Source organism: Pteropus vampyrus, unplaced genomic scaffold (genome assembly GCF_000151845.1).
Source record: "Pteropus vampyrus isolate Shadow unplaced genomic scaffold, Pvam_2.0 Scaffold112, whole genome shotgun sequence".
NCBI lineage: Eukaryota > Metazoa > Chordata > Mammalia > Chiroptera > Pteropodidae > Pteropus > Pteropus vampyrus.
Window position 1 is genome coordinate 55201 of NW_011888893.1, and position 12418 is coordinate 67618.

At 51.1% G+C, this 12418-nt stretch overlaps 1 protein-coding gene across 1 annotated transcript in view; it reads left to right on the top strand.

Moving 5' to 3' along the window:
- The first annotated feature begins 4753 nt into the window (after positions 1 to 4753).
- The window catches only part of ARHGEF5 (Rho guanine nucleotide exchange factor 5), a 21295-nt gene continuing 13630 nt past the window's right edge, over positions 4754 to 12418 (top strand). Inside the window, exons 1-2 of the mRNA XM_023533818.1 lie at positions 4754 to 4821; positions 10283 to 12416. Of these exons, the coding sequence (XP_023389586.1) occupies positions 10295 to 12416 (2122 nt within the window). The 5' untranslated portion in view covers positions 4754 to 4821; positions 10283 to 10294. The remainder of the gene's footprint in view (positions 4822 to 10282; positions 12417 to 12418) is intronic.

Genomic DNA, 12418 nt, shown 5'->3' on the forward strand with positions numbered 1-12418 from the left:
CCCTGTGGTCTCTTGCCGACTGCCAGCACTCTGCCATAGCTACAGCCACTCTGGAGAGACGTGGTCATTCTCAGACTTTATTTACCTGACAATTTGGAGACGCTCAACTGAATAAGATGCTGAGGCATATATATTTTCCTATGATATTTGCACCCAAGTTAAAAATATACCTATAGGAGAAATTTCCAGAACTAGGAACCTCTTGAGACCTGGGAAGAGTATGGTCAGGCAGCGAGATCATGAAGGGGCTTATGTAGACCATGCACGCTACTGAGTTTGGACATTATACTTTCAAAGATAAGGCTCCTCTAAATGATTTTTTCCATTTCATTGCAGTATAATCGACAAAAATTGCATATATTTAAGGTGGACAACTTGAGGTTTTCACAAACATATACACTGTGACATGATCACCACAATCAAGCTAACATATGCATCGCCTTACATAGTTACCAATTTTTTCTTCTCTGCCATGTTGTCTTCACTACACCTCATGTTAAGCCCATACTATTTGCTCCTCCCTAAACAGAATGAGCTCAGGCTTCTGTTTTTTGCATATCATATTTCTCCTGTTGGTAGGCCTTTTTCTACCCTCCTCTCCACCAGGTGACAGAGTACTTTTTTAAGACAAGTCAGCTCAGCATCACCTTATCTTTTAATCCTTCTCTTATTCCTCAAGCAGTGTTTTCTCCTTTATGTTACCATTGCACTTTGTGTGGATGGCAACATAACACATCACATTCTGCTATCATTATTTGCTACTTGTGTCTCTTCTTGATTAGACTGAGAGCTCCATGGAGCAGAGACTTGGTTTTTGTATATGTGGTTTTAAAAAAATGCATGTCTATTAAATGAATAAAAGAAAAGAATGAATGAAGCAGTTAGTATTTATACCTTGAACAGCAGTGAATTTATTTAGGCTAGCACCAATGTGCAAGGATTGAGAAAAGAAGTAAGGGAAGCCAAGGATAAGAAAAGAAAAATATGTTCATCAGAATGGGACTGGCTAGTTAAGAACCACAGTGGCCAAGTCAGGGTGGACTTAAAGGAGAAAGATGGAGAGGCCCTGGTCAGTCAAGTTAAGAAAAGAACTGAGTTCAAAATCAGTTGAAAAGGTTCAAAGGTAGGACATGGGATCAAACAAAAAGTAGAGTCAGAAAGGCCAGGGCAGTTTTCAAAGGACTGGCACTAGGTCCGCTAAGAGTCGGAGCCAACCGAGTGGGAGACCTCTCAGCCAGTAATATGGGATGGTGTCTGATCAGGGCATATCTGATCAGGGCAGTGACAGCCCAGGGATAACTCTGATGAGCCCTGCTTTAAAAAAGGTCACTAATTTCTTTATCAAAATGTAGGGATAGGATTATAGGTCTGATTAAGAAGCCTAGGCACTAAGAGCAAGCATCAAGAAATGGAAAAGGAGAGAGAGCGAGAGTGAGAGCGAGAGCGAGAGCGAGAGAGAGAGAGAGCGCGCGCGAGCGAGCGAGAGAGCGCCAGCCATAGTTTGCAAAGAAGGAAAGAGGGGCCTGTAGAGCTAGGTTGCTTCGCTGTGCACACACCCTGTAGACAAGGATGCTCATGGGAAGTGCCAACTCCCTAAGTGATGTTTTAACTTTCCTACATCTCACTACTACTTGAAAAGTCAGGTCAAGCCTTGTATGCTTAACTCCCTGGACAAGAGCCCAGAGGTCATTGAATTAAGGGCGGTGACTTGAAAAACAAAAATGCTGATAGGTCAGAGCTGGCAGAACAGGAGGAGATCAAGTCTGAGACCTGGGGGAAAGCACAGGGACAATCCGGGGGGAGAACGAAGTGAGGCGGGAGCGGAGCAAGAACAGCCAGGCTGGCACAGGAGGGAGTTCCCGTGCCTCTGACCACGTTGCCCACTCCCGATGGGCAGGATGAAACAGCAGAGATCAGCAGCTTCGGCCAAGGGTCAGGAGCTCACTAACTTTGCTCACTCACACCCAGGACTGAGTTCACTCTCCCAGCCTACAGACAGTTCTAGCTTAAACTCTTTTTTTATTACTTTATTTAAAAATTTTAAACATTTAAGTATAGTTTGCATGCAATATTATATTAGTTTCATGTATACAGTATAGTGATTCAGTGTTTTTATACCTTACAATGCGATCGCCCCACTAACTCTAGTAATCATCTGTCACCGTGCAAAGTTATCGCAATATTATTGACTACATTCCCCTTCCCCAGTTCACTCATCCCACTATCCCCTTCCCTCTGACGACCATCATTTTGGTCTCTGTTTCTATGAGTCTGTTTTTGTTTTGTTTGTTCTGTTTTTTTAGATTCCACATATAAATGAAACCATGAAGTATTTGTTTTTCTCGATTTCACTTAGCATGATACCCTCTAGGTCCTTCCATGTTGTTGCAAATGGCAAAGTTTCATTCTTTTTTATTGCTGGGTAATACTCTATTGTATATATGTACCTCATCTTCTTTATCCATCCATTGATGGACACCTTGGTTGTTTTCATATCTTGGCTGTTGTACATAACGCCGCAATGGACGTTTTTTTTTTTTTTTAACCTCGTCTACCTCTCCCCTCTCCACTCCATCTCCCCTCTGGTAAACATAGTCTATAGTCCATGTCCATGAGTCCTGTTTGTTTTTCCTGTTCATTTGTTGCTTTTAGGTTTATATTCCACATATAAGTGATATCATGTGATTTTCAACTTTTTCTATCTGGCTTCTTTCGCTTAGCTTGAATATCTCGAGGTCCATCCATGTCGCAAATGGCAGTATTTCATCTCTTCTTATGGCTGAGTAATATTCTATTGTATATGTGTACCACAGCTTCTTTATCCAGTCATCTATCGCAAGACACTTAGGTTGCTTCCATGTCCTGGCCACTGTGAATAATGCTGCTATGAACATCGATGTGCAGATATCTTTTCGGTTATGGGTTTTCAAGTCTTTGGGGTAAATACCTACTAGAGGGATTGCTGGATCATATGGTAGATCAAGTCTTAGTTTTTTGAGGAACCTCCATACTGTTTTCCATCGTGGCTGTACCAATCTGCAGTCCCACCAGCAGTGAATGAGGGTTCCTTTTTCTCCGCATCCTCTCCAACGTTCATTCTTATTTGTCCTGTTGATAACGACTATTCTAGCAGGTAAGAGATGGTATCTCATTGTGGTTTTGATCTGTGTTTCCCTAATAGCTAGCGACGTTGAGCATCTTTTCAAATATTTGTTGGCCATTTGTATGTCCTCTAGGGAGAAGTGTCTGTTCAGGTCCTCTGCTCATTTTCTGATTGGATCGTTTTTGTTGTTGTTGTTATGCAATGGACTTTTTAACTTAACTGCACTCCCCACTCTTATCCCCTTACCGAGCTTCGGACACGTGCTGGGCCTGCCCTTACCTACCTGAACTCCTAGCTCCAGTTTTCCTGGCTTCCGACACCTACCTGGCAGCTTAGAATGGGCGGAGTGCTGCTAAACTGTTTAGGGCTTAACCCCTCAGAGCGGGATGGCCAAAGTAGCACGTTCTTTGAAGGCAGAGGTGCTTCAGGACTGTTCTGTCTTAATTACATTCTGTCCTAAGGCCCCCTTTAAAATGCTGGTGGGCGTGGTCAGCTGATGTCAGCGCAGCAGCAGCGGGTGGGCAGAGTGATCTGGAAGTGGTCTAACCCGCTGGCTGTTTGGGCTTGTAGATCACAGCATTCCCAAGAACAAAATGTCGAGGGAGCCCGTGAAGACTCTATTTGACTTATATCATCATGGAGCCCCCTGGGGTGGTGAGTGGGGCTGGGAGTGGTCTGATTAAAATGGACGTACGGAGAATCTTTGTTCCCTAGGTGAGGGGTTCTTACAGATGTGCACACAGCTGCACCACAGAACATTCTGGCATTGTTCGAAGTCTGCAGAGAGAAATGAAGACAGACCCACTCAGAGACCCACAGAACACGAGCTTTCCCCAAAAGAATCGGGAAAAAAAATACAGGCCCGAAAAAACATGCAGGCCTGAGACATAGGCCTAGATACTTCAGTATCGACACACACAAACACAGATGTCCTGGGAAGAATACAGAAGGAAAACATGCCCTGATATATATAATCATCCTGAAATGAACTCGGATCACATACTGAGAAAAAACGTGGGCATGCTGTTTCAGAGACCCTAAGAGACGGTCTCCTAGGGAGAGGGAGGGAGGGAGAGAGAGAACACCCTTCCTCACCTAGCCAGCGACGGGGAGACGTTAAGGAAGAGAAGCTAACATCGCGGCCTAAAGAGAAAGATGTAGATACAGACACAGAAACTCAGACATTCAGAAGCACGGAAGAGCCGAAAGAGAAACTCCAGCGCGGCGGGCGGGAGAGCAGCGCGGTCCGGAGTCAGGCGCAGGTGGAGACCTGAAGAAACGCAGGGGGCAGGAAACGCCCAGGCCGGTTTCAGAGACGTACAAGGAGAGGGGAGAGGCCCCGCTCTCGCCCCTCTTTGTCCCACTCCCTCTGGTCACTCCTGCCGGCCCTGTCCCCTGCCCCTGCTGCCGCCCACCCTCTGCGCCCCGGCCGCCCTCCCGCCCAGGCGCCACTTCCCCGCTCTGACGCGAGCGAGCGCTTCTTTCACACCAATGGGGCTGCTGCGCGGACGGGCCCTGCCCCTCCCCCAGGAAGGTGTGTCCCTGGTTTCCTCACCTGAAACTTCCGAGGAGAGCCAGATCCCTCCCTCCCGCCGGGCGGGGAGGGGCGGGCGCGGGTGGGGCGGCTAGGACGGCCAGGGCCAGCGCAGGGGACGGCCGGCCGGCGCCTGGGACTCGGAGGGGACTCTTGGGCCGGGACAGCATGTGACACTGCCCAGGTGGGTGCCCTTCTCCCTCGCAGCTCCTGGCCCCGGTCAGGCGGCTGTAGAGACCCGGAGAAGGTAAGGGAGGAGAGACAGGAAGGACGAGGAAACTAGGCCTTCACCCTGGGACCAGCCCCAGCTGGGTCCCGGGGCGCAGGCTCCGGAAATGAGGGGCTGGGCATTAGGCAGGGGTCGGGGCGTGTGACTCAGTAGCCTGGTCAGGAAGAAGGCGAAGCTGGAGGAAATACTCTTGCCTGAAGAATTTCCTTCGGGCCTGGTCCCTGCCTTGGAAATGGGCACCCTGCCCCCAGATGTTCCCCAGGCCAATAATAGGGCTCTTCAAAGTCTCGGTCCTGGGGAAAGCCACCCTCTGTCATAAGGAATAACTGCGGTTCCCTTCGTGGACCTATGCCCTACTTAGAGATGTTTTACTGTCTCCTTTCTCGTAACTAGGCCTGGGCCTGCCTTCTCTTATCTTCCCATGGATTCGCACTCGGTGTGTCTAAGAACGTCCCTCTCCCCTGCTAGCCAAGGCCTTTGAGTAAAAATGACTCCTGCCCTGCCCCGGGCCTCCCGGTCCCCTTACCTGTGGAGAGCTTCCAAAGCTTCAGGTCAATCCCAACATTGCCTAGAGAACTTGGGGAGGTGGGGAGGGACCTATTTGGAGTTGGTGGTTGGGTGGGGGTGGGGCTCCGATTCTGAGCATCATTATAATTGCCTTCCAGTAAGACTGTCCTAGGAGAGCTAATCCTGATGCCATCTGATTTCTGGATCCCTGCCCCTTCACCCCTTCCTGGACCCTGGATTCCCAGCACAGATTTGCCCTCCTGTCTGCCTAGAAGTGAACTCTGGCCAGGACTCCCTTCAGATTGGGGTGGTGGGGGGGGAGGGTGTGTCAAACAGAGGAGGTGAGAGGGTGGCTTTCTTTTCTAGCTTCTTCCCTCTTTTGCATCCCCCATGGCATTCTCAGGCTCTGCATCCTTGGCCTACTCCAGGAATCCCAGCTCATAGCTAAACAGCTCCCTGCATGGCCTCTTCCTTAGGCTTCCTGTTGTGTCTACACCTGGAGTGTGAAGAAGCTCCTGACCTGGGTCCTAGCAAAATGGGGAGCAGGAGGAATGTCTGTCAGTGTCTCGGTGGGGAATCCCTCCGAGGAATCCCTCCTATCAGATAAATACAGCCATCCTGAACATAGTCAAGACTCTTCGTGTGTTGGAGCCCTGGAGCGTGTGGCTGCCCACACTGTGGTCTGTCTGAGGTTGTCCGTGGCCACATCAAGCATGGTGTCTGCGGGATAGACAAGACAGTGTCATTTGTGGTGTCTGGAGTGGTCAGTCACCGTGCAGTGTGGACAAGGACGGGTCACCCACAGGGTCACAGGCCAGACAGGAGCAGTGTTACTCAAGTGTCAGTGGTGTAGACCGAGACAGGTGGCTTACAATATCCGGTGTAGACAGGGCTAGGTCACTTGCCGTGTCTGTGGAGTGAACAGGAGTTGGCCATCTATAGTGTCTCCAAGGTGGGCAAGAACACAGTCACTTGCAGAGTCTCTGCTAAGAACAAAAACCGGTCCCTCACACTCACGTTATCTTTGTGGGTGGCAGCGGGGCCACAGGTGGGCTCGTGGGGTCTGTCCGTGTTGCCACGGTGATGTTCAGTGTAAGCCCATCTGGTCTACAGGGCAGTGAGTAATGTGATACTTTCAGACTTAGGGAACAGGTAGGAGATACTTCTTACAGTTTGCACTGAGATGGTGGGGCTTTCCTAAAGCGGATGGGACACGGGGCTTTGCAGTTAGTGGCCCAGATTGCCACCCTTATTTTCATGTCTTTGTAGTATTGGGAGCAATGATGTCAAACAGTAAATAAAACCATAATCTATGTGGTAGTCTTATTTCCTAAATCAAAATGAGAACATATCCTTTGATTTGGGGGTTATTTTCCTAAGATAGGTAGCAGTATAGATGATATAGTGTAAATGCAGAAGTATTGTAATCTCAAGAGCGTTTCAGTGATTTGTGGTGTCAATGGGAATACTTAAAATTTGACACTGCTAGAAAATCTAAGAAGCATGGTTCTCAAAATTACACACGGCAGTCGACATGGGTTCGAAGAGGAAGCAGTGTGATGGTGGGATCTGGCTGGGGAGGGAGGATCTCTTTGAAATACAATTTATGCCTGGAGACTAGAAATGGACAAGAGCCTAACGTGCTAGGGGGCTCCGAGAGGGATGCTGAGCTCTGTCACACACCGTGTTCATGGGGGTGACATGGAGCTTTGTGTTGAAGAAAGTCGCATGTGGACGGGGTCAACTGGTACAAAATGTCTCTGGTCTGGATGACGCCGAGCTCTGTCTTCGCATGTGTTCAGTTAGTGATTATTCACTCCCAGTGGAGAAGGAGATAAGGAGGCAACTCTGACATAACGGGCAGTGCAAAAAACCTCTCAGCTGATGCTTTTATGTGACTAAAACCATGTTTTACAGATCAGCTTTTGTCACATTCTAGGTTCGTAGTGCATGACTGTAATAAGATTACTAGGAGAAGATCAAGCATAGGGAATGGTGGCTAAGCCGGTGACCACCAGTATTTCCAAATGGATAAAGATAGTGTTAGAAATAGTGTCACTGGGTTGCAGGAGACAGACGTGCATTGCGTCACTAGAATGGAACTGACGATGTCCATCTAGCACGTATGTGTGTATATACACACACCATGCAGAGCAGAAACGCACTGGAATATTGAGAGACTGCTCGTTTTGTGGTTATGACAGTATGTATGGGTATAGGGCCTGGACAACACAGATGTGGGTGAGTGGAGACTACGGGTTTTGTTGCACGGTGTCCTGAGGCAGGTAGGGGCCAAGTTTCAGAAAGTGTTTACAGTGAACAAGTATGTTATTTAACGTGTGGTTGAGAGGACAGGGTGACATCACAGTATCATCCGCAGTGATTTTAGTATTTTGTTCTTAGGGCTAGATGTAGGGAGCAAGCCGTGCGCTGTGTCAGTTAAGTAGAAAAGGACATGAAAGTCCTACACTGGTAAACTTGTATTAGACATGGCCGTTTGCCCCATATAGATGGTATCTGGGTCTGTGAGGTAGCCAGGAACTTGTCACATACTACTACATCTGCAGGGTGGCTTAGGGACCTGTCTGTTTGGTTGTGTCAGGCGCTATTGCATAAAAACTGCAAGGGTGGCTCTTCTGCACATGCACACGTGCGTACGTGCGTGCATGTGTGTGTGTGTGTATGCGTGTGTATGCGTGCTCTTGCAAGCATATGTGCCTGTGCACTATCTCAGCAGGACAGCAGGCATTTTGGGTGGTGGGCTTCCTCTTTAAGTCTAGACCGGACAAGAGGGGCGCAGGTCCAGATGCAGCTCTGGGTTCTGTAGGCCTCGGGGTCTTCTCTAGGCTTGTGACCTTCCCTGCCATCTTTCTTACAGCTGGACTTCTGCTTACTGATGATAGTTGACTTGAGTCAGGAGACCTTGGTTTGAGCTGACCTACGCTATTTGCTTAGGAAATGTGAGCAAGTATCTAGTTATCTGACCTTCAGTTTCCTCATCCGTAACTGAAGCAGAGTTTTCTGTGTGTTTCTAAAGGCCCTTCCAGCTCATAGGCCCATACTTCTGTCTTACATTTACCCTCTCTTATCTACAATTATAATCCCTAACATTGCTATGACCCTTAAATTAAATTTAACAGCACACTTTTCCATACTACTTTATTTAATCTCCATTATAATTCCTTGCAAAGGAAGTATTTTATCCCCTTTATAAAGATAAAATGAATGTTCAAATAAATGATTTCTAGAATTGTCTTAAATTAACAAGATACAAAAAAGGCAGAACTAGAAATTGAATGACATACTTTTAACTTTGCATCCTTCCTTCATTCACTCGTCCATGCAATAAATCTTTGTCGAGGGCCCATTAAACTTCAGGCAGAGGGCACTGAGCAGTTAACATGGCAGTGTCCGTGCCCTCGTGAAGCTCATGGTCTAGCCTGGAAAATAGGCATTAACTGTAATTACATGTGCGATGAGTATGGGAGGAGAAGTAAAGGGTTTGCTGTGAACCACAGGAGACGATCCCAGGTGGAGCAGCTGCGCCCGTGAAGGCCTACAGCAGAGTGAGGGGGGCGAGCTAATGGGTCTGAAAGCCAGTGGGCTGGGGGTGCGGGCGGGGGGGCGCTGGCAGGTGATGAGGCTGCTAGAGAGGCAGGCAGAGGCCAAGCTGTGGAGGGCAGATAACTCCCATTTGGGTTATGTCCCAATGGCAGTCAGAGGCTACTGAAGAATACTAGAAGTGGGCCTTTGAGGATCACTCGGGGGCTGGGTAGAGAATGCCTTAATGAGACGAGAAGCCGTGTGCAGGCCTGTGGCCAGGCTGTGCCCCAGGTGCAGTGGCCTGGGAGAGACTGGACAGCGGGCCGTGCCAGGGTCTGGCAGGGGAGATGGAGGAAAGTGAACAGGCTTGAGGGACATCGAAGAGGTGGGGTCAGGAGGACTCGGTGGCTAGATTAGATACGGGGAATGCGGCCAGCAGGGAAACAGGAATTTTACTCTGTGACTGAAAAACATTTATTAAGCACTTAGTGCGGCCAAGTATTGTGCTATGTACGGACACTGCTAAGTGCTTTCAACGCAGGAGATGAGATACTCTGCTCGAAGTGAGAGAAGAGGTGGGAAGTAATGAGAAGAGGGCACAAGGCTGTCGGAGAGAAGGGGACAGGAGGGTAATGAGGGGAGCAGCTTTATGGACCTACCTGAAACAGGCAACCACTGTGTCTACTGCGGTTCGCATCTACTAAGTCGTTCGACTTCACAGCAGCTGCCTCTGTAACTGAAAACTAAATTGCTGATTACTTATAAGGCTCTGCTAGACACTATGCAAAATAGGATGAATGAAGTCGAGACCGTATAGAGGTGGTTAGAACCTCAGAACCTCAGACATGGGCTACGGTGGCCGATGGCCAGACCTGTTGTGATCTCGTAAGCTTAGGAAGAAGATCCCCTCCAGACACCGCTTCTCTGGGTGGGTAGTTCTAGGGTGTGTCACTCATCCTGTCTGGGAGGTATATGGGACTGAGTCACTCTTGGTGTCCGGGGAGGCGACAGGGAGATACAGTATGACATAATGCCATCTACGTCTGGAGTGCGCAGTCCTCCGACGGCAAGGCTCTTGTTTAATCGCGTATCGTCAGTCTCCCCCACGAGACTGCAGGCTTCACGGGAACATGGTTTTTGTCTCGTGTCTGAATGCCCCACACTTAAAAGGGTCACTTGGTAAATATCTATTAAATGAATGAATAAGTGACAAATTTTACAGAGGCTATTGCTTATTTTTTTGAGTACCTTTTGTCTCAAAGAGTGACTAAATGGAACCAAAGAAATGTCCTATCCTTCTTCATGGTCTGTCCCTCTGATAGGTGAAAGCACAGCGGTGATGGAGTCTTTATCTTTTATTCTTTAGGGTTCAGCCCTGATGGAGGCTGAGGAGCCCCAACACGGAGCGCCGACTCCCATCCCTGCCATGGAGGAATTCAGTGTTATCCCTGAGGCTCTCACGAGCAGCTGTCAGACCCCTGTCGTGGGTCCCGAAGCCCAGGGAGGCCAAGACCCTTTCTATAAGTGGGCAGAGGGACTCCAACCCTTGGAGACCCAGCAGAGAGATTTAAGAGATGTAAATGACTGTGCATCCGAAAGTATGACCTCTTTACCCAAGGAAGCCCCTGAAGATGTGGAGACCAACCAGGAAAACGTTACGGCCGAGGCCCGAAACACTCCAGAACGCCAGGGCCCAGCAGACAGACAGGCAAAGACACCAGCTCCCCCAGAGCTCTGGGTTTTCCCTGTCCAGGGTGAGTGCCAGGACCCGGTCCCGATACCCAGCGAGCTGAGCAGCAGAGTGGAGGTGGAATTTAGCCCAGAGCTCGCTGCCTTGAGACTGGGAGCTGGACGAGCAGAAGAGGAGGAGGAAACATCTCCAGGTGCCTCTGCTCAGACGAGGTGCTGGCCTTCCTGGGAAGAGCACCCTGCGGAGAGCCACCCACCACAGGACTCTGAGAGTAGGACCATCAGGCAGGGGGAAGAGCTGCAGCCCAGGGAGGTGCAGGGAAGTCGAGGGAGAGAAGGGCTTGTGTGTCCCCAGGAGGCCGAGGGGCTGGAGGAGCAGGGACTAGAGGAACTGGACTTTCCAGGGGGAGGGACGCCGGGGGCGGCTGTTTGTTCTGATGGGGTTTTAGTGGGGCGGAAGCAGGTGGGGGAGCAGGCTGATGGCACAGAGGGAGGACAGAGACAGAGACAGGAGCAGCTGCAAGAGGGTGCCGGGCTTGCAAAACGAGCGGAAAGAGGGGCGCTGAACGGGGAATCGGGACTTCCGAATTATGACAAGCAGGAGAGCAAGTCGCAGGGCCAGGAAGAGCTGGAGCAGGCGGAACAGAGGGAGCGGGAGCCGAGAGGGCCGGGAGAGAGGAGGGGGGACACTCAGCGCGAGGGGAACCAGAGCCTGGTGGGGGAGTCAGTGAATGTAGCTGCAGAGCAAGAACATGAGGCTCTACGAGGGAAACTGATGCCTGAGGAGGAGGAGGAGGATGAAGAGGAGGCGGAGGCGGCGGCGGCGGCAGCGGGGTCAAGCGAGGAGGAACCAGCATCTTGGGAGGGGGCCGCGCTGCCGGGCGCCGGTGTGGAGAGGAGCACGGCCCGGGGGGAAGAGCGCGATGGTCCTCCCACGCGGACTCCGGTGGCCCCTGAGGTCTCTTCTCCCTGCGACCTGCTTCCAGATACCTGGGATGCCACAGCCAGGATTCCTGGGACTCAGACAGAGCCCGGGGCTGAGGAACTGTCCCCTGTAGCTCTGACTCCTACACTGGAGCCAGTAGGACGGTCCCTTCAGGCCATTTCTTTACCTAGCTCCTTTCCTGTCCTGGAGTCATCTGACCAAGAAACAGCTCAGGACAGCCGGCAAGAGGGACCCACGCTGGGGGAGGGGGCTGCGTCCAGTCGGGCTACCGAGGTGGCCTCTGGCAGTGCGTCGGACACCCCTCCGAGGACCCCGGGTTGGGGTCCTTGCAGTCCTGCTGAGGCCTCCACCTGCACGACCGCCTCGCCCCCGGCCAGCCCCCCGGTTGCCGTTCCCAGGAAGAAGCCCTCACTTGCCGCATGTTCTCCAGACACCTCCGGAGCCTTTTCCTTGACTGACCAGCCACCTCTCTGGGGGGCTTCCGACACCCTTCCGGCCCCCCTCCATGGCTGCCCCGCTGCAGAGGCCAGCATGGACCCATGGGCCAGCCCTCCGAGCCCCCCGGCCACCAGCGCAGGGGCGGCGCGTCACCCCCGGAGCAGCTCCTTCCCCGGCTCTCACAGGACGCAGCCGGCCCCGGACCTGGCGGGGGCGTCGCTTTCCTTCTCCCACTCGGAACTGCCCCAGAGGCCCCCCAAGCCCTCCGTCTCCGGTTCTGTGATCCCAAGAAGGGACAGGAAAAGCAGCAGGGGCTGCAGCAGCATCCCAGAATCCCCCAGTTCATTGTCCATTTGGGGGCAGGTCCCTCGAGAATCTACCCTCAGTCCAGAGAGGCCCGGCAGTCCCCGCAGCGCCCAGCCATGGGGC